Source organism: Panulirus ornatus, chromosome 42 (assembly GCF_036320965.1).
Source record: "Panulirus ornatus isolate Po-2019 chromosome 42, ASM3632096v1, whole genome shotgun sequence".
NCBI lineage: Eukaryota > Metazoa > Arthropoda > Malacostraca > Decapoda > Palinuridae > Panulirus > Panulirus ornatus.
Window position 1 is genome coordinate 25941269 of NC_092265.1, and position 23364 is coordinate 25964632.

General features: G+C 40.1%; 1 protein-coding gene across 2 annotated transcripts in view; it reads right to left on the minus strand.

Moving 5' to 3' along the window:
- The window catches only part of LOC139761990 (colorectal mutant cancer protein), a 245792-nt gene that overhangs the window by 90837 nt on the left and 131591 nt on the right, over positions 1-23364 (minus strand). For both annotated transcript variants that reach the window (XM_071686767.1, XM_071686769.1), the window contains exons 5-8: positions 15483-15596; positions 11909-12119; positions 4260-4369; positions 3546-3791 (exon numbers count right to left, since the gene is read on the minus strand). In XM_071686767.1, the coding sequence (XP_071542868.1) occupies positions 3546-3791; positions 4260-4369; positions 11909-12119; positions 15483-15596 (681 nt within the window). The remainder of the gene's footprint in view (positions 1-3545; positions 3792-4259; positions 4370-11908; positions 12120-15482; positions 15597-23364) is intronic.

The following is a 23364-nucleotide window of genomic DNA, read 5'->3' on the forward strand; positions in this document are numbered from 1 at the left end:
ATGTGGCCTTTTTCTGTCTGTTTGTTGGTGCTACTTCGCTGAAGCAGGGGGTAGCAATGCTGTTTCCTGTGGGGTGGGGGTGGCACCAGGAATGGATGAAGGCAAGCAAGTATGAATACGTACATGTGTATATATGTATATGTCTGTGTATGTGTACATATTTATTTATTTATTTATTTTGCTTTGTCGCTGTCTCCCGCGTGTGCGAGGTAGCACAAGGAAACAGATGAAAGAAATGGCCCAACCCACCCCCATACACAATGTATACACACACACACGTCCACACATGCAAATATACATACCTATACATCTCAATGTACACATATATATACATACACAGACACATACATATATACCCATGCACACAATTCACACTGTCTGCCCCCATTCACTCCCATCGCCACCTCGCCACACATGGAATACCATCCACCTCTCCCCTCATGTGTGCGAGGTAGCACTAGGAAAAGACAACAAAGGCCACATTCGTTCACACTCAGTCTCTAGCTGCCACGCAACAATGCCCGAAACCACAGCTCCCTTTCCACATCCAGGCCCCACACAACTTTCCATGGTTTACCCCAGACGCTTCACATGCCCTGATTCAATCCACTGACAGCACGTCAACCCCGGTATACCACATCGATCCAATTCACTCTATTCCTTGCCCTCCTTTCACCCTCCTGCATGTTCAGGCCCAGATCACACAAAATCTTTTTCACTCCATCTTTCCACCTCCAATTTGGTCTCCCACTTCTCCTCGTTCCCTCCACCTCCGACACATATATCCTCTTGGTCAACTTTCCTCACTCATTCTCTCCATGTGCCCAAACCATTTCAAAACACCCTCTTCTGCTCTCTCAACCACGCTCTTTTTATTTCCACACATCTCTCTTACCCTTACATTACTTACTCGATCAAACCACCTCACACCACACATTGTCCTCAAACATGTCATTTCCAGCACATCCACCCTCCTGCGCATAACTCTATCCATATATACACGTATATATATTTTATCTTTATTTTATTTATTTTGCTTTGTCGCTGTCTCCCATGTTAGCGAGGTAGCGCAAGGAAACAGACGAAAGAAAGGCCCAACCCACCCACATACACATGTATATACACACATGTCCACACACGCAAATATACATACCTATACATCTCAATGTACACATATACATACACACACAGAAACATACATATATACCCATGCACACAATTCACACTGTCTGCCTTTATTCATTCCCATCGCCACCTCGCTACACATGGAATACCATCCCCCTCCCCCCTCATGTGTGCGAGGAAGCGCTAGGAAAAGACAACAAAGGCCCCATTCTTTCACACTCAGTCTCTAGCTGTCATGCAATAATGCCTGAAACCACAGCTCCCTTTCCACATCCAGGCCCCACACAACTTTCCATGGTTCTTTTTCCAAAAGAAGGAACAGAGGGGGCCAGGTGAGGATATTCCAAAAAAGGCCCAGTCCTCTGTTCCTAACGCTACCTCGCTAACGCAGGAAATGGCGAATAGTTTAAAAGAAAGAAAATATATATATATATATATATATATATCTTTTCTTTTTCTTTTAAACTATTCGCCATTTCCCGCGTTAGCGAGGTAGCATTAAGGCCTTTTTCGGAATATCCTCACCTGGCCCCCTCTGTTCCTTCTTTTGGAAAAAAAAAAAAAAGAGAGGGGAGGATTTTCAGCCCCCGCTCCCTCCCCTTTTAGTCGCCTTCTACGACACGCAGGGAATACGTGGGAAGTATTCTTAATCCCCTATCCCCAGGGATAAATATATATATATATATATATATATATATATATATATATATATATATATATATATATATATATATATATTTGTGCGTGTATGGGCATTTATGTATATATATGTGTATATGAGTGGATGGTCCATGCTTCGTCTGTTTCCTTGCACTACCTTGCTGATGCAGAAAATGGCAATCAAGTACATTAAAAAACAAAAAATGTGAATGGAATTAGGTCAGACAAGGATGTTCAGACAGCAGGGGCAGACTCAGGAGAGACTGGTCAGACTCAACGATCAGGTCAAGGGAGGAATTACAAGCCACTGGAAACAGATCAAAGGAACTCTTAAATTGATTGCAAGGATTCAAAAAATTGTATTTCAAGATCCTTATTAGTCATTGTATACCATTAAGGTTTTCTATAATAATTCCAGGAGTATAAACTTAAGAGGAATGAATTAATGACCTATATACTCTATGTAAAGACAAATATTATCACAAGAACAAAAACCTATAAAAAACTGCAAAGGTTTTCAATAATAATAAGTTATGCAAGGCAGACAAGAGGTGAAGTTATACACTGTGTTAGAGTCAGTGCAACCAGGTCAAATGAAACTGATGTTAATGCATAAGACTCTCTATACAGAAATGATAAGAAGATAAAAATAATCATTGAAATGATTATAGTAAACCCCAAAACAGTGCAAAGATAATGGGTCTCTGGGCTTCACTGTTGATTGGGTACCCTGGTTTTGGTACACTGTATAATAAGCCAAAAAGTGAATGTAAACAAGTGAAGCTGTTGTTTGTCTGATCCTAATGCTACTACACAGCAACAGGAAATGGCAGCACATTTGAAGAAATTCTAATATATCTTTTCAACACAAATCACTTCGATACATTGTTACCTAGTTCTTGACCTAATGATTTGTGAGTACAAAAATTTATCTATGCTCACCAATGACTTATTCAGGTATCACAAAAAGGCTTTTGTATTCATTAATTTATACTTTTATGTATGCTGTATATGAACTTATTTTCAATAGTAATTATATCTTTAGTATTTCCTTTAGTTGATTGAGAATGACCATAAATAACTGCCCATGACTTCATCATCAGTTTATGCCATTATGCTTATGAGGAAAATGCTTTCAATAAACACTTTGTGAGTTTACATTCAGATTTTCAGGAATGCCTCTTGAACATGAAGATCTGCAAATCATTTCAGCTTCACAAGGTTAAAAACTTTCCTACCCAATGAATCCATTGGCTGATATCATATTAAAACATATGTTTCATTCATCCATTCCTATAAATTTCCATATCAGCATACCCTCCCTATACACAATATTGTTCCTCCACAGCCATTTTCCTGCTAGCTGATATGGTGAAGGGAGTGCTGGGTGGGAAGGAGCCTTATGCTTTACTAACCTGTCACCATCTGAGTAGATTAAGGAATTTAGGTTACTATCATTGTCCTCCAGCAATTAATCTCATCATATGATATCAGGTCTTCTTTTATCTGTCTTCCCTGTGTATTCCCATGTACAGTAGAAATCTTATATAAAGCAAACGAAGAAATTAGAGGGGCATCACCAACTACAGAAACCTGCTTGAAGATCTTTTAGACTTGGGATAAGAAATATGGCTTTTGAGGTATGTTCTACAAATGGCATAAAACCAAACACAGAATTCATAAACAAATATATGGTATTTCTTGGCCAAATCATCCTTGATATTTATCAAGCTGCACTCTAAGTATTTTTCCTCTCGTACCTTTTTACAAAGTGCATCTCTCTCTTGAGTTAGAGCACTGATTGTACTGCGATGTGTAGAAGTGTTATGTTGAGCAACAGCCAGAGCATGCTGCAGACTATTGTTTTCCTCCCTTAGGACCTTTAGCTCCTCCTCCAGGGCACTGAGGGACCGGCATGGTTCATCTCCTGATGCTCGACAGCTGCTAGTGTCTTCACTGCCTCGTGGACATTCACTCACATCCAGGTCAGCTATCCCTTCTCCTGCCTGTTGACAATGCACTCACATCAGTTACAGTGACATTCATTATGTAACATAGCACTGTCCACTTAATGAATGTGCCAATAACTAAATCAAAATGTACGGTGATACAGCATTAGAAAATATTACATCATTTGATGGAACTCAGCAATAAAATATATCTATTGAGAAATTCACATTTTATCCTTATATTAAAAAAATTAGTTTGGCAGAGACATTTTGCAGCAGACACACAACTAGTAAGTATTCTACTGGCTGCTCAGTAGCATCTGAATGTACCTCCCATAGAAAATGTTCAAATACAACTTGAAGGCTTACATGATGCTGTGACCTGCAAGTTGCTTTTGTATCCACAGACTTCCATTCAAAGAATAACAAACTAGGGCAATCGAGCAATCTTACTGGATATGTAGAAATTCACCCACTAATATGTTATGAAGTTCCATTCCTCTCACTTGTAAAACTTATTCCTACCTCCACAGCCCTGTCATCTATATCACAGGAAGTTGAGGCATCAGTGGCAGTGTGGTCACGGGGTTCCTCCATATGCTCCTCTGATTCTACTGCCTCACTTGTTGAGTCCTCTGTAGATAGAGTTCTTTGTAAATGTTTACAATTAAATTGAATCAGATGCCAATAAAAGACACACTGGGATTCACAATGCATATCCTGAATCAGATTTAAGAGGAGGTAAAACATAAAATACTCAAGACTAAACAAATCAATCTACCAATAAGGAGAAAGTGAGTTAAAGATCTCTTCAGTACTGACATTAAGAGCAGTTCCAATAAGTTTCAACATTCCTTCTTACTCCTCTTAGGAGTAAGATACTTATTAATCTATGAGCAGTCCTACTATAAGCAAGGGTACTCTTTTGAAACAGTACTTTTAAGCAACATAGCTCAAAATTTTTCCTTGCCAGTCATGCACCAACTCTAGAACTTACAAGATTTCTGGAATTTTGACAAGTAATCATATGTAATGCTCTTGGAGGTCTAGGGTGGAGTTAGAATTCATGGCCACGCATGTCAATGAGAATTATAAGAAAACCCTGATACAACATTTATAGACTTACACAATAGGTAATAAGCAATATTGTTGTTAGACCCGTTACAGGACAATATTTGATCAACAACCTTTCTTCTAGATCCCCATTTAAAAAAGAAAAAAAGTGGGATGTGACCTTTAAAACCCCTAAAATCATGAAGTGGGGATCTAACTGCTCACCTTAAGGAGCATTTGACAGACCATTTGGTAAAACAGCAGGACAATCAGCCTACAATTAAAGTAGACACTTGCTGACAATTCACCTCAGAATGGGGAGATTTTTGGTTGTCAGCTTTGGCACCCAAGACTTAGCAGAGTAAGGAATTAGCCTCATGAATTATGATTTCAGAAAGATGCCAGACTAGAACAAACTCTAAGTTCTGAATATCTTTCAAAAAGCAGATTTTATCATAACCTGTTCAGGTCCAACTTAATTCCCAGTCAGAGCTTTACTTGAAAAGGAATATATGAGTGTCCTAGGGCAGGTCTCTCTCTTTGCCTACCCTGGGAATAAACTCTAAGCTGCTCATATTCTATGTTGACCAAGCAGTCCCACATTTTGGGGTCTTGATATCAATTAGTACAACTTCTGAGGAAATTTAGTTTTGCAGCCTTCTACAATATGTTGTGGCTGCAGACCAAATGAGTTAAGGAAAAACACGTTCTTTCCTACAGTTAAGCCAAAATATTCCAAGAATGCTTCCCAAAAACCTTCTGAACCGTTATTGCAGTGGGCTAGCAAAGAGATTACCCACCTAAGCCAGTTAAGCAAGGATAAGCCTTCCATTCTTCAAAGGGACATGGAGATACAGACTCTTGAATCGGAGAAAAAGTTCTTTCATATCAACAGAAAGGAAATTTTGGTTCTAATGTTTGTATCTTGCTGAATATCCTGAGCTAAGATGCAGAGTTATTTTTTCTGATGGAAATTACAGTAACTGTCTGAAGCCTGATGAACAAATTTTCATGCTCATCCTTCTTCTTTTACAGTAAAAGGTAAAAAATCTTAGCAATGGCCAAAGACCATTTTTTCTTTCTCCAAGCTCCTTATCATCAAGAAGTTTACAAGTTTTGCATGGATGCAATGTCGAGAGTAAATGCAATGCCAACATTACTGCCTATACATATATGGATGCTTTCAAGTGGATCCTTTCCTTAGGAGTGGCACTCCAGGTGGCTCTCTTTTCCACCAAGGCCAATGTGTTTCTACCGTGTATCTTGAGTTTTCAATATGGGGCAGTTGCCGCAGACATTCTGTACTTGGTTGGAATTATCTTAGGTGATACCTTAGGTTGGTCTTGATTCCCTCAGACTTTTTACAATAACTCAACCTATAAGCCCTGTGCTCTGGAATCTCTCTCTCTCTCTCTCTCTCTCTCTCTCTCTCTCTATATATATATATATATATATATTTTTTTTTTTTTTTTTTTGCTTTGTCGCTGTCTCCCGCGTTTGCGAGGTAGCGCAAGGAAACAGACGAAAGAAATGGCCCAACCCACCCCCATACACATGTATATACATACGTCCACACACGCAAATATACATACCTACACAGCTTTCCATGGTTTACCCCAGACGCTTCACATGCCTTGATTCAATCCACTGACAGCACGTCAACCCCGGTATACCACATCGCTCCAATTCACTCTATTCCTTGCCCTCCTTTCACCCTCCTGCATGTTCAGGCCCCGATCACACAAAATCTTTTTCACTCCATCTTTCCACCTCCAATTTGGTCTCCCTCTTCTCCTCGTTCCCTCCACCTCCGACACATATATCCTCTTGGTCAATCTTTCCTCACTCATTCTCTCCATGTGCCCAAACCACTTCAAAACACCCTCTTCTGCTCTCTCAACCACGCTCTTTTTATTTCCACACATCTCTCTTACCCTTACGTTACTCACTCGATCAAACCACCTCACACCACACATTGTCCTCAAACATCTCATTTCCAGTACATCCATCCTCCTGCGTACAACTCTATCCATAGCCCACGCCTCGCAACCATACAACATTGCTGGAACCACTATTCCTTCAAACATACCCATTTATGCTTTCCGAGATAATGTTCTCGACTTCCACACATTCTTCAAGGCCCCCAGAATTTTCGCCCCCTCCTCCACCCTATGATCCACTTCCACTTCCATGGTTCCATCCGCTGCCGGATCCACTCCCAGATATCTAAAACACTTCACTTCCTCCAGTTTTTCTCCATTCAAACTCACCTCCCAATTGACTTGACCCTCACCCCTACTGTACCTAATAACCTTGCTCTTATTCACATTTACTCTTAACTTTCTTCTTCCACACACTTTACCAAACTCAGTCACCAGCTTCTGCAGTTTCTCACATGAATCAGCCACCAGCGCTGTATCATCAGCGAACAACAACTGACTCACTTCCCAAGCTCTCTCATCCACAACAGACTTCATACTTGCCCCTCTTTCCAAAACTCTTGCATTTACCTCCCTAACAACCCCATCCATAAACAAATTAAACAACCATGGAGACATCACACACCCCTGCTGCAAACCTACATTCACTGAGAACCAATCACTTTCCTCTCTTCCTACACGTACACATGCCTTACATCCTCGATAAAAACTTTTCACTGCTTCTAACAACTTGCCTCCCACACCATATATTCTTAATACCTTCCACAGAGCATCTCTATCAACTCTATCATATGCCTTCTCCAGATCCATAAATGCTACATACAAATCCATTTGCTTTTCTAAGTGTTTCTCACATACATTCTTCAAAGCAAACACCTGATCCACACATCCTCTACCACTTCTGAAACCACACTGCTCTTCCCCAATCTGATGCTCTGTACATGCCTTCACCCTCTCAATCAATACCCTCCCATATAATTTACCAGGAATACTCAACAAACTTATACCTCTGTAATTTCAGCACTCACTCTTATCCCCTTTGCCTTTGTACAATGGCACTATGCACGCATTCCGCCAATCCTCAGGCACCTCACCATGAGTCATACATACATTAAATAACCTTACCAACCAGTCAACAATACAGTCACCCCCTTTTTTAATAAATTCCACTGCAATACCATCCAAACCTGCTGCCTTGCCGGCTTTCATCTTCCGCAAAGCTTTCACTACCTCTCTCTGTTTACCAAATCATTTTCCCTAACCCTCTCACTTTGCACACCACCTCGACCAAAACACCCTATATCTGCCACTCTATCATCATACACATTCAACAAACCTTCAAAATACTCACTCCATCTCCTTCTCACATCACCACTACTTGTTATCACCTCCCCATTTGCGCCCTTCACTGAAGTTCCCATTTGCTCCCTTGTCTTACGCACTTTATTTACCTCCTTCCAGAACATCTTTTTATTCTCCCTAAAATTTAATGATACTCTCTCACCCCAACTCTCATTTGCCCTTTTTTTCACCTCTTGCACCTTTCTCTTGACCTCCTGTCTCTTTCTTTTATACATCTCCCACTCAATTGCATTTTTTCCCTGCAAAAATCGTCCAAATGCCTCTCTCTTCTCTTTCACTAATACTCTTACTTCTTCATCCCACCACTCACTACCCTTTCTAATCAACCCACCTCCCACTCTTCTCATGCCACAAGCATCTTTTGCGCAATCCATCACTGATTCCCAAAATACATCCCATTCCTCCCCCACTCCCCTTACTTCCATTGTTCTCACCTTTTTCCATTCTGTACTCAGTCTCTCCTGGTACTTCCTCACACAGGTCTCCTTCCCAATGTGTGGAAGTCGAGAACATTATCTCGGAAAGCAAAAATGGGTATGTTTGAAGGAATAGTGGTTCCAACAATGTTGTATGGTTGCGAGGTGTGGGCTATGGATAGAGTAGTGTGCAGGAGGATGGATGTGCTGGAAATGAGATGTTTGAGGATAATATGTGGTGTGAGGTGGTTTGATCGAGTAAGTAATGTAAGGGTAAGAGAGATGTGTGGAAATAAGAAGAGTGTGGTTGAGAGAGCAAAGGAGGATGTTTTGAAATAGTTTGGGCACATGGAGAGAATGAGTGAGGAAAGATTGACCAAGAGGATATATGTGTCAGAGGTGGAGGGAACGAGGAGAAGTGGGAGACCAAATTGGAGGTGGAAAGATGGAGTGAAAAAGATTTTGAGAGATCGGGGCCTGAACATGCAGGAGGGTGAAAGGCGGGCAAGGAATAGAGTGAATTGGATCAATCTGGTATACCGGGATCGATGTGCTGTCAATGGATTGAATCAGGGCATGTGAAGCGTCTGGGGTAAACCATGGAACATTCTGTGGGGCCTGGATGTGGAAAGGGAGCTGTGGTTTCGGGCATTATTGCATGACAGCTAGAGACTGAGTGTGAACCAATGGGGCCTTTGTTGTCTTTTCCTAGTGCTACCTCGCACACATGAGGGGGGAGGGGGATGTTATTCCATGTGTGGTGAGGTGGTGATGGGAATGAATAAAGGCAGACAGTGTGAATTTTGTGCATGTGTATACATGTGTATGTCTGTGTGTGTGTATATATATGTGTACATTGAGATGTATGGGTATGTATATTTGCATGTGTTGACGTGTATGTATATACATGTGTATGGGGGTGGGTTAGGCCATTTCTTTCGTCCGTTTCCTTGCGCTACCTCGCAAACGCGGGAGACAGCGACAAAGCAAAATAAATAAATTATATATGTATGTATATATTATCCCTGAGGATAGGGGAGAAAGAATACTTCCCACGTATTCCCTGCATGTCGTAGAAGGCGACTAAAAGGGGAGGGAGCGTGGGGCTGGAGATCCTCCCCTCTTGTTTTTTTTTAATTCTCCAAAAGAAGGAACAGAGAGGGGGGCCAGGTGAGGATATTCCCTCAGAGGCCCAGTCCTCTGTTCTTAACGCTACCTTGCTAAAGCGGGAAATGGCGAATAGTTTGAAAGAAAGAAAAGAAAAGAATATATATATATATATATATTATCCCTGGGGATAGTGGAGAAAGAGTACTTCCCACGTATTCCCGGCGTGTTGTAGAAGGCGACTAAAAGGGCAGGGAGCAGGGGGCTGGAAATCCTCCCCTCTCGTTTTTTTTTTTTTTTATTTTCCAAAAAAAGGAACAGAGAAGGGGGCCAGGTGAGGATATTCCCTCAAAGGTCCAGTCCTCTGTTCTTAACGCTACCTCGCTTACACGGGAAATGGCAAATAGTATGAACAAAAAAAAATATATATATATATATAGAGAGAGAGAGAGAGAGAGAGAGAAAGTGGTGAGAGTATGTGAGCTTGGAAGGGAGACTTGTGTGCGGAAGTACCACAAGAGACTGAGTACAGAATGGAAAAAGGTGAGAACAAAGGACGTAAGGGGAGTGGGGGAGGAATGGGATGTATTTAGGGAAGTAGTGATGGCTTGCGCAAAAGATGCTTGTGGCATGAGATGCGTGGGAGGTGGGCAGATTAGAAAGGGTAGTGAGTGGTGGGATGAAGAAGTAAGATCATTAGTGAAAGAGAAGAGAGAGGCATTTGGACGATTTTTGCAGTGAAATAATGCAAATGAGAGGGAGATGTATAAAAGAAAGAGGCAGGAGGTCAAGAGAAAGGTGCAACAGGTGAAAATGAGGGTACATGAGAGTTGGGGTGAGAGAGTATCATTAAATTCTAGTGAGAATAAAAAGATGTTTTGGAAGGAGGTAAATAAAGTGCGTAAGACAAGGGAACAAATGGGAGCTTCAGTGACGGGGGCTAATGGGGAGGTGATAACAAGTAGTGGTGATATGAGAAGGAGATGGAGTGAGTATTTTGAAGGTTTGTTGAATGTGTTTGATGATAGAGTGGCAGATATAGGGTGATTTGGTCTAGGTGGTGTGTAAAGTGAGAGGGTTAGGGAGGATGATTTGGTAAACAGAGAAGAGGTAGTAAAAGCTTTGTGGAAGATGAAAGCCGGCAAGGCAGCGGGTTTGGATGGTATTGCAGTGGAATTTATTAAAAAAGGGGGTGACTGTATTGTTGACTGGTTGGTAAGGTTATTTAATGTATGTATGATTCATGGTGAGGTGCCTGAGGATTGGCAGAATGCTTGCATAGTGCCATTGTACAAAGGCAAAGGGGATAAAGGTGAGTGCTCAAATTACAATGTTGTATGGTTGCGAGGCGTGGGCTATGGATAGAGTTGTGCGCAGGAGGATGGATGTGCTGGAAATGAGATGTTTGAGGACAATGTGTGGTGTGAGGTGGTTTGATCGAGTGAGTAACGTAAGGGTAAGAGAGATGTGTGGAAATAAAAAGAGCGTGGTTGAGAGAGCAGAAGAGGGTGTTTTGAAGTGGTTTGGGCACATGGAGAGGATGAGTGAGGAAAGATTGACCAAGAGGATATATGTGTCGGAGGTGGAGGGAGCAAGGAGAAGAGGGAGACCAAATTGGAGGTGGAAAGATGGAGTGAAAAAGATTTTGTGTGATCGGGGCCTGAACATGCAGGAGGGTGAAAGGAGGGCAAGGAATAGAGTGAATTGGAGCGATGTGGTATACCGGGGTTGACGTGCTGTCAGTGGATTGAATCAAGGCATGTGAAGCGTCTGGGGTAAACCATGGAAAGCTGTGTAGGTATGTATATTTGCGTGTGTGGACGTATGTATATACATGTGTATGGGGGGGGGTGGGCCATTTCTTTCGTCTGTTTCCTTGCGCTACCTCGCAAATGCGGGAGACAGCGACAAAGTATAAAAAAAAAAAAAAAAAAAAAAGTTTGTTGAGTATTCCTGGGAAGGTTTGGACCCATGGCATGCATCTGGCTGCTACTGTCTGCAGTTTCAGTGTGGAGAATAGACTCTTCAGAACTTACTGCTATGGTTCTTCCTTCTTCCCTCAAGCAGCTACACTTCCTGTTTTCCTTTCTACCTGTAACCTTTTTTATAACATTAAAAGTCAGGTCTATACAATCATTTACACAGCCATGCTTACTTCCAAACATACACTTTTTTCTCTAAATTTTTTCCTTCACCCAAGATGGCCTTTGACTCAGGTGTGTTTTTGCCCATGCCATGTTAAACAATATTAAAGAAAAAACCCTACACATATTTCCCAAACCCAGTTCATCTTTACCTGTGGCTTCATGTTGATCATGTGAGAGTTCTGATTGTGAATACTCCTCTACTGCCACCTCCTCCTCAGCTATCACATTGATCCGCTGCTGGTCGATCTTGCGGGAGAGTTCAGCAATGACAGAGTGAAGTTCTGTTAGGCGCTCTTCATACCGCTGTGCCTGTGAGTCAAGCCGGTCCTCACTCTCTCGTTCTACACGAACCTTCTCCAACTGCAGGATGCAGAAGTAGGAAAGTAAGGCAAAATCAAGAATAAATGCATAATAATTTCACTCCCCACTTATTATCCTTAGCTTTTCAGATGCAGAAACTGCAGAGGAAAACATGCACACCCTCTCCTAATGCCGAAATATATAGAATCGAAGGGAGGTTAAGGATGAAGTACAGTAAAACCACATTCTAATGGACTAATTAAAATGAGGGATGGTGTGTTGGAAGCTAAATTCTATTACAACCCAAATATTCCTCCATGGGCACATGGAGTTCATAAATTAATGAGTGAACTATAAACTAGCCCTGTTAGGTCATCCCCTCACTTTAAGGCTGGAGGAATTAAGGAACCAGTAAAGATTACTCTGAATCACTTCCTGGTTAGAAATAGGGTGTGCATGAGGCACAAGCTATTCTCCCCATGTTCATGATGCTCAATAACTTTCAGCTTATCAGTAACGCTCAGATTTTTCCTGGATTCTTAGTATGTGTAAAATTGACATCAATCTTATTTGCCATAGAGTAATACAAAAAGACAGATTTTGCAACACAAAAACACTGCAATTGCATGAGAACATGCACACCAAGTTTGTTTATGTGTTGAACAAGCATACATTTACCTCAAACTCAAGGGCAGTTATCCAGCTTGGTCTTGTTTCATCTGAAAATGTATACTTAAACCACCTTTGTAGGTGCAAAGGTACAAAATTTGCTATTGTGTGGAGAGAGCATTGTATATCAGTGAAATAAAGGAAAAATGTATGGAGGTGATGCATAACAGGCTGTTATATGTTCTCTTGATGCCCAAAGTCCCAGACTGAGGTCAGGAATTAATGAACTATTCCATTACATCTCAGACTCATACTATGGATCCTTACCTTACTGGATTAAATTTGTAATGTACCAAGTTACCGAACTTTCACAAAATTTTATATTAGATCCAAACTTAGTCTGACGAGATACAGAGGATCTGTTAGAAAATCAATACAGCTATGATGAAGTCCATGAGAACAGGGTTTACTGTACTCTTAAGTACAGAAGAGCAAGGCAGGCAAAATGACACCATTCTCTGGGCAACTTAAAGAAACTTTGTAAGGGATGGAATGCATAAAGAGAAATGCCTTCAAAGGATTCTTGTATATGCAGTTTAAGTTAGAAAATTCCTGAGTAAAGTATCATAAAAATCTGTGAAGAAGAAATGTGTGGGTGACATAAAAGTCCACATTAGTAATCCCATGTACATATCTCTTGTACAAGACAGCTTATTGATCAATTGAAATATAATCTAATAAAATGCAACAACCATATACAGAGCTCCCTCTCTTAATGTTGTAACATGCTTGATTATTATACATAAGTCAAATACATCATGTAATTTTAACACTTCTATGATGCCTTCATTCATGTTTTAATTATGTACAGTACTGATTAGCTCTGACATATCAATTTTCAGTACAGGTTGAACATCCCTAATCTGAAAATCCAAAATGCTCCAAAATCCATAACTTTTTGAGAGGCGACATGACATACAAGTGGAAAATTCCACACCTCACTTCAGTTGTTCATGCTGGTCTCTGACACTCTGTTGGTGCCAATTTGTTACAAACCATCATCACCACAAGACCTACGTGCATTACCCACTTTGTTTTTTGCTTATTCTCTGCTCTGTATGAATAAATGTAAGAAGATAATTGCCTATCAGCAGCATGTAAATTCAAAGTCAGGAATAAAGGTGATGTCAAACAACCACATATTGTCCACATGGACAGCTGAGATCGTGACACCTTAGCTTTCTGATGGTTCAGTGTTACACAAACTTTGTTTCATGTACAAAATTATAAAAAAAGCATTGTATACATTATTTTCAGGCTATGTGTATAAGTTGTATATGAAACATAAATGGATTTTGTGTTTAGACTTGGGTCCCATCCCCAAGATATTTCATTATCTGTTATCCATCATGACAAATGTGGAAAACAGGATGGTATGTAAACAAATGGGTTAGAGCTGAGACATACCTCAACATTTTGACCATTCAATGGTCTTCCTCAGGAAATACTCATTCCAGCATTCAACAGGAATATGTTTCCCAGCAAGTAATAGTCACTTGGTAGGGCGCTTTAGCATGTCACTTTCTGATTGAATCCCTTGTCCTGCTGCCTCCACCCATTCACAGCAATCTCCACTACCTTATGCAACCAGCAGATAAACCCAAACCTTGTGTTAATATTGTTCTTAACCTCTTCCTCTAGGTAAGCTCTCACACTATCGCTAAACAGTGGCAAGTGGTAAACCGTTTAGTGATAGTGCGAGAGTTTACCTAGAGAAAGGGATTAAGAACAACATCAACACAAGGTCTAGATGCATCTGCTGGTCACATCAGGCAGCAGAGATCACTGTTAATGGGTGGAGGCAGCACGACAAGCGATCCAATCAGAAAGCAACATGCCAAGGCATCTGACCAGATGACTATTACTTGCTGGGGAACACAGTCCCACCGAATCTCCTGAGGAAGACCAGTGAATGGTCAAAATATTGAGGTATGTCTCAGCTCTAACCTGTTTGTTTCCATACTATCCTGTTTTCCACATATCTCATTATGTATATGCAAATATTCCAAAATCTGAAACACTTCTGGTCCCAAGCATTTCAGATAAGGGATAGTCAACCTGTATACCTATTACATCTTTTATGCCTATGCATTTATGAAGGACCTCAAGTGGGAGCCTCCAGAAACCTAGAAGAGTGAAGATATATGATGCAGATTGGCAAGGTTGCAAACAGTGATTATTAAAGAATTACTCCTACTGTTATGAATCAGAAGCTATCTTTGAGAGGTAGGGAGAAAATTGCCTTGCTGGAGGGAGAGTTGTATCCTAAGGGAGGGAAAGGACTGACATATGAAAGGCAAAAGATTGACATGTAAGGGAGAGAGAAATGACCTGTAAAACATTTGAAAGACTGAGGACTGGCCTGCTAGAAGAAAAGGCCAAAGTGTAGAAAGCAACATAACTGACCAGTATTCAGGATCAAATATATATGTGGAAGGATGAGAAGTGACCTGTAACAGGCAAAAGAGATCACCTACGCAAAATAAATGAATGGCATTTGGAAAGGAGAAGACAGACCTGTGGTACGGAAAGGAATGGTTTGTAAAGTATGAGAGGAAGGAAACTGACCAGCAGGCAAGGAAGTAAGGGGGTTTACTTATTTGAGACAGAAAATTGAGGAGAAAACCTGCAAGTAGGAGAAAGACTGCACTAGAGGTTTCATTCATTTGATGGAAATCAAGAAAAGTTTTCACACAAAACACATTTGTGATGGGGACATCAGATAGAAGATTTAACATAAAAGCAAAGGCTTACCTGTGTCACAGTGAGAGTCTTCTCCAAAATGTCCCGCTCCTGAGAGATCATCTTGAGTCTTGAGGATAATTCCAGAATCTCCCCCTTCAATGACCCCAGTGCTGCCAGATGTAGCTGTCGACAACAATATCAACTGTTAGGTGTGGATGCTTCAAATATCATATTCCAGGAATTTAAGTCCTTTAGTAGTGCTTTGAAGGTTGCTTGGGCTCCCTGTTTCAACCTATATAAAAAGAGACTATTTTGGTAAAGTCAAAGGAGTTTTCCACATCAAAGCACGTGTTTTCCTGGAAGTAAGGCAAAACCTCTTGAAGAGTAAACTGATAATTATGGTAACGAATCAAGTGAGAGTTCTTCTATGGGATTCACAGAGAAGTTCAGCAAGAATGTAAAACTTCTCATTACTGAGAGTCAAAAAAGGATTTTAGCAGTTAACTGGAAAGTCTTTATGGACACAAATAAAAGTTATTGGTACTGCCCAGTTTTTATCAAAATGTTCTATCAACAGCTGAATTACAGTTAGAAAGGTACAACCCAAACTGAAATCAGTCTTCAAAAACACAATTAAATGACTAAGAGAATAAAACCAAAGATGTCCAAAAGAATAACATGATTATGTCATGAAAGAAAAACTGAAAATGTAGAAAAAAAATACCATTTCTTCAAGCAATTAAAGACAAAATCCTGAAAAGGCTGTCATTCATTCATTATTATCACTAATACTTGACTAAGATGGAATAAAATAATCTGCAAGTTATATTAGTTGATTCATAGCACTGATAAACTAAGCACATTTATCATGATATATTACACAGCCAGTCACTGCAATATGAGTTAAACTGGAGTTCATGACAATTCAAAACATGAAAAAATATAAAATCAGATAAAAAATTAATAGAAATATTATACGTAGCTTAATTCATAAAATCTGAAGGCTTGTAGTATAAGGATGACATACCAATTTAGAAAAACCTATATTCAAAGCAGGTATAACTCAGTCTTTCCTTACTCACTACTCACTTTCAGAATAAGAATATAAATGTGGTATGATGAATGAATGTAAAAAGTATTAAATGAAGTCATTCAAAGAAATATTCTTCTCTCTCATGATAGTATAAAACTAACTGTGATTAGCTAAATATTTCAACTATCACTGCCTTCCTGTCTGCAGTATTCTATATGTTCTTCTCCCTATCTGCATACATATCTCGTGGTCTTATTCATTTTACATACTCTCTCCTGTGACTCTTAGCTTGTCTCTTCTCTTATCTATGTTTTTCTTTTTCTCTGTATCTCCCTTTCTATCTATAGAATAAGAGTTAGGAAAAAGAAGAAAAGGATAGCAATGAGGAACATGAAAGTTGGATGAGAAAATAAAGAGCATGTAAGTAGAAATCATGAAAGCCCATTGACGAAAAGAGAATGTGAATAAAAGAGAATGTTACACAGAACAAGAAATGATTCAAAAGTTACTGTTCACATGTATGAACAAAGAAAAAACAAGAAATTAGAGACTGAACCCTTAAAGTGAGATAAAAGTATGAAAATGACCCCAAGGAGATTTGCAAGATGTTAACTGAACAATACAAATTGGCAGTCATCTCAAAATGCAATGGGAAATTAAATAACAAACTGTTAAACCAACATGATGAAAATACTCTCATAGCTAGTGAGATATTGGGACATGATATATTCAGACCCAATGATCAGCTCATAGGAAATTCAGCTTTGGAACCAGATGGAAACCTAACTATATTCAGAAGAAAACTAAGACATCAATAACAAAACTAATGATGTTACTGTTGAGGCAAAAAGATATCAGCAACAAAACTAATGATAATCATGTCGAGGCAAAGACTGAATGAAAGCAAAACTGCAAATATATAACACAAATAAAGAACACTAAGGAGGATGCAAGCTAATACCTAATGAGTAAAGGCCAGTTACCTTGACCTCACATGTAATAAAAGAAAGAATGCTAAAAAGGACATATATTAGAAAAAAAGTTTTCATTACACATAAGGAGTGATTAGTAATACTATAACAGTGAGGTCAAATGAGTGAAAGGTATTAACAATTCCCTTGTTCAAAAATGTAAGAAACATCAAAGGAATAGCATAATCATCTCAGACAACTGAGGCACATGGTTTGAAAAAGAGAATGGCAAATTACATATCAGAAATGGCTTGAGTAATGTTTGGCTTTTGTCACTCATCATTATCCAGTGTGGAAAATATAACTGAGAGTTGTTGCTGGTAAAAGAAACAACCCAGTTGACATAGATCCTGTATGCTATATGGAAACTTTTCCAAAGAAATTTGCATCCTGAAGGATGAGCAGCAATCTATTTCCATTGTAGGCTGACAAACGGACTGTTTCCATACAAACATGAAGTGTACCAGGCTATTCTTCTCGAGGATGATATGGATCACTACTTCACTTTGGTTGAGCTTACTGTTACGAGGCACTTGAGTTCAGACACTGCTCCAGGTAAAGATATGGTGATTTATTCCATGTTAAGAACTTGGATGCAGTAAGGGAACAACTAACTTTAAACCCAATTATCTAACCTTTCAAGCAAACAATGCACCTGTCTGTAAGTCTGGTGGGCTGGACAAGTCAAGATCTGGCCCCTGACTGTCATGTACAAATTAGATGGCAAAATGCATGATGTCTGCCCAACTACAGTGGAAAATTGGCTCCTTTCCCAAAGTATCACAGGTTAAGGGCTCAGGCATAGCTGTTTTGCTAATGTTCTTATGCATTTACTGTGAGACCTTCTAACCTTTGTAGATTTTTAAAAAAAGTTGAATTTGCAGCTCCATATGCAACTCTTAACTGTCTTGTAGGTAAAAGCATTAAAGAAAAGTCTCTAAAATGATTCTCTGATTACTTGATAAAAAAATTAGAGTGGGGCTCTGGGGAAACTTTTCTAAGAACAGGACTTTTGATATTAGAACTCTTCTAGAAGTCTTAAAGATGGTGCTGACATCGTCAAAATGGACACTGAAAGAGGTGTCTTGATCTTGGATTGAAAATGTATGAAATAAGTTCAAAGACACTTTGCTTTGGTAATAAAGATCTAGCTACAAAGCTTTGGGTAAAAAATATTTATCTTCATTGGGAAACATATTAAAGTAGTTCAAACAGTCATTTATAACACAAATTAGATTTTTGTTCATGTACTGAACCAAGCTTTTTCCATGAACAGTAGACATTGATTTTGTCATCTGTTGCCTCTGTATAAAAGATTTTCAGTATTATAGTTCAATTAATATCAGAGAACTTCTACAAAAGCTTTATCAAGTTGCATCATAATATACATGAATTGGTGCCTGAGAATTTCAGTACATGCCGTTTCTTTAATTCTTACAATTATGACCTTTTTCCATATTTAACAGTCTGGTCTTTCTTTCTTTCTTTCTTTCTTTCTTTCTTTCTTATTGTTTTATATTAAATATATGGATCTGGAAAGCATATGATAGGTATCAAAAGATGCTTTGTGGCATATCATGAATATATGGTTTGGGAAGAAAGCTACTAAACACAGTAATGAATTTTTACTAAGACAGTATGGGATGTGTGTGAGTAGGAAAAGATAAGGCAAGTAGTTCCAGGTGAAGTGGGTATTTGGTAAGGATGTATGATGTCACCATGGCTGTTTAATCTGTTTATGGATGGGGTGATATGGGAGGTGAACACAGGGTGGTTTGATCGAGTAAGTAATGAAAAGGTAAGAGAGATGTGTGGTAATGAAAAGAGTGTGGTTGAGAAAGCAGAAGAGGGTGTTTTGAAATAGTTTGGTCACATGGAGAGAATGAGTGAGGAAAGATTGACCAAGAGGATATATGTGTCAATGGTGGAGGGAACGAGAAGTAGGAGACCAAATTGAAGGTGGAAAGATGGAGTGAAAAAGATTTTGAGCGATCAGGGCCTGAACATGCAGGAGGGTGAAAGGCATGCAAGGAATAGAGTGAATTGGAATGATGTGGTATACCGGGGTCGACATGCTGTCAATGGATTGAACCAGGGTATGTGAAGTGTCTAGGGTAAACCATGGAAAGTTTTGTGGGGCCTAGATGTGGAAAGGCAGTTGTGGTTTCGGTGCATTACACATGACAGCTAGAGACTGAGTGTGAACGAATGTGGCCTTTTTTTGGTCTTTTCCTGGTGCTACCTTATGGTGTGTGTGTGTGTGTGTGTGTGTGCTATCTCTTGTGAGGTGGGTTGGTGATGGGAATGGATAAAGGCAGCAAGTATGAATATGTACATGTGTATATATGTATATGTCTGTGTACTTCTATGTATGTTTACATTGAAATGTATTCATATATGCGTGTGTCAGGGATTATGTATATACATGTGTATGTGGGTGGGTTGGGTTATTCTTTCGTCTGTTTCCTTGCGCTACCTCGCTAATGCGGGAGACGACGATTAAGTATTGTGAATTTATATACATAAATATTCATCATTCAATTATTATACTTTGTCGCTGTCTCCCCCATTAGCTTGGTAGCACAAGGAAACAGACAAAAGAATTGCCCAACCCACCCACATACACGTCCACACACGCACATATACATACCTATATATTTCAAATTATACATATATATACATACACAGACATACATGTATACACATGCACATAATTCATACTTGCTGCCTTTATTCATTCCCGTCGCCACCTGCCACACATGAAATGACAACCCCCTCCCCCCTGCATGCGTGCGAGGTAGCGCTAGGAAAAGACAACAAAGGCCACATTCGTTCACATTCATTCTCTAGCTATCATGTATAATGTACCGAAAACACAGCTCCCTTTCCACATCCAGGCTCCAGAAAACTTTCCATACTTTACCCCAGACTCTTCACATGCCCCGGTTCAATCCACTGACAGCATGTCGACCCCGGTATACCACATCATTCCACTTCACTATTCCTTGCACGCCTTTCGCCCTCCTGCATGTTCAGGCCCTGATCGCTCAAAATCTTTTTCACTCCATCTTTCCACCTCCATTTTGGTCTCCCACTTGTCCTCGTTCCCTCCACCTCTGACGCACATATAATCTTTCTCAATCTTTCCTCACTCATTCTCTCCATGTGACCAAACCATTTCAAAACACCTTCTTCTGCTCTCTCAACCACACTCATTTTATTACCACACATCTCTCTTACCCTTTCATTACTTACTCTATCAAATCACCTCACACCACATATTGTTCTTAAACATCTCATTTCCAACACACCCACCCTCCTCCGCACGACTCTATTTACAGCCCATGCCTTGCAACCATATAACATTGCTGGAACCACTTTTCCTTCAAACATACCCATTTTTGCTTTCCAAAATAATGTTCTCACCTTCCACACATTCTTCAATGCTCCTAGAACCTTCGCCCCCTCCCCCACCCTGTGACACTTCCGCTTCCATGGTTCCATCCGCTTTTCAACTAAACTGTGCAATATCATCATTTCAATCATCATTTACAATTATTCTTGAGTAAAGTATCATTTTAAATTAGTGCAGTAGCAAAAAACATTTCTACAGTCATCAGTATACAAAGTGAACAAAGTGGGGGACATAACACATCCCTGGGATGCACCTGTATTGGTAAAAATGATACTCTTAGCGTTATCTATATTGGTATACTGTAGCCTCTGTGTTAAAAAGCTGAAGATCCATTTCATTAAAATACAGTTTATATCAATCCCTAATAATATATTTAACAAAATATGTGGCTGACTGTATCAAAGGCAGAGCTAAAATCAATGTATAAGATTCTTGCTTTTGAGTTATGTCTGTCTAAATGTTTGCCAATCTTATTCATGAAAGTCAAACTTACATCCTGCACAATCCTATTTTTACAATGCGCAAACTGCAGTGGATCTCTGAAATCACCAATGTTATTACATAAATAGTTTCTCATCAATAGTTTCCACGGAACCATGAAAGCGGAAGTGGATCATGGGGTGGGGGAGGGGGCGAAAATCCCGGGAGCCTTGAAGAATGTGTGGAAGTCGAGAACATTATCTCGGAAAGCAAAAATGGGTATGTTTGAAGGAATAGTGGTTCCAACAATGTTGTATGGTTGCGAGGCGTGGGCTATGGATAGAGTTGTGCGCAGGAGGATGGATGTGCTGGAAATGAGATGTTTGAGGACAATGTGTGGTGTGAGGTGGTTTGATCGAGTAAGTAACGTAAGGGTAAGAGAGATGTGTGGAAATAAAAAGAGCGTGGTTGAGAGAGCAGAAGAGGGTGTTTTGAAATGGTTTGGGCACATGGAGAGAATGAGTGAGGAAAGATTGACCAAGAGGATATATGTGTCGGAGGTGGAGGGAACGAGAAGTGGTAGACCAAATTGGAGGTGGAAAGATGGAGTGAAAAAGATTTTGTGTGATCGGGGCCTGAACATGCAGGAGGGTGAAAGGAGGGCAAGGAATAGAGTGAATTGGATCGATGTGGTATACCGGGGTTGACGTGCTGTCAGTGGATTGAATCAGGGCATGTGAAGCGTCTGGGGTAAACCATGGAAAGCTGTGTAGGTATGTATATTTGCGTGTGTGGACGTATGTATATACATGTGTATGGGGGTGGGTTGGGCCATTTCTTTCGTCTGTTTCCTTGCGCTACCTCGCAAACGCGGGAGACAGCGACAAAGCAAAAAAAAAAAAAGAAAAAAAAAAAAATATATATATATATATATATATATATATATATATATATATATATATATATATATATATATATATATATATGAGCACCTTGGAGGAAAGGTAATATAAGAGTTGTACGAACAAATAATGCAAGAAGGATTAATTTGAACTCCGCAGGTGTTTGTAAACTTAACTCTTAAAGACGGGAAGATTATGAGGAAAGAGAAAGACAAAAGATTACAGAATACAACAGTTTCAAGTTCAGAGGGAGAGCTGCAGCTCATTTCAACAGCAGTTGGCCTTACCTGCCTACTTCAACACACAGATCGTCAAGTGGTTCTCCTCCTTCCCCTTGATAACCCTGCCACCCGCCTTCCTCTTTCCCCATGGTAACCCTGCTTTCTTTTCTTTCACTCTCTTTAATAACCCCTACAACCCTAGCCCCTCTAGTCTTACCCACTAATCCCAACCTCACTCACCTCTTTTTGCGTGCAGGCGTGTGTAGCATCCAGACCATGAGGGTAATACTGCTGAGGGGAGCCAGCCCGCTGGTTTGCCCCGGAGGGCTCCCGCTGCACCGCTCCTGAGGACATTTTTCTTTTCCAGGGCCCACGCACTTGACCTCGGCTCCGCTAAGCCACCATCCAAGGGATTCTAGGGCCATGGGAGCCAAGCGTGGTCACCCCGGTACATGTCATTCTAAGTCAAAGGCCATCGAGACCATGATATCTGCTGACATGCTCATCCTAAAGGTTTACTAGTTGGTTATCTTTTCTCCCTGAAAACTCACATTACTCCACTTGTGATCGTCACTGCAGGCACTGGTCAGCAGCGCGTCTTCATCCCGCCAGCCTCAGTAACAAGGTCACCATTGTATACTTGGGAGGGTCAGGTTTAGCACTGAGGCTCTAGGTCCATTACGTCACAAGACGACGTCACCGGATGATGACGTCAAAGAATGATGACCTCATCTTCCTTGGTGAATCAGCCACAAACACGTGTCTTTATCATGTCAATTTGCTGTTATCATTGCATGATGTGTTCTGAATGTAACATATGCAAAAGCGTATTTGATCTACGTCAACCTTCCTACATAGAACAAATACAATCAAAAACTCGAATATTTGAGAAAAATTAGTTCATATGCATTTACACTTAGTGTCTGAAAACGAAAATATTTACAATGTACAGAAAACGAGGTTCGACAGACACACTGTACAGTAACAAA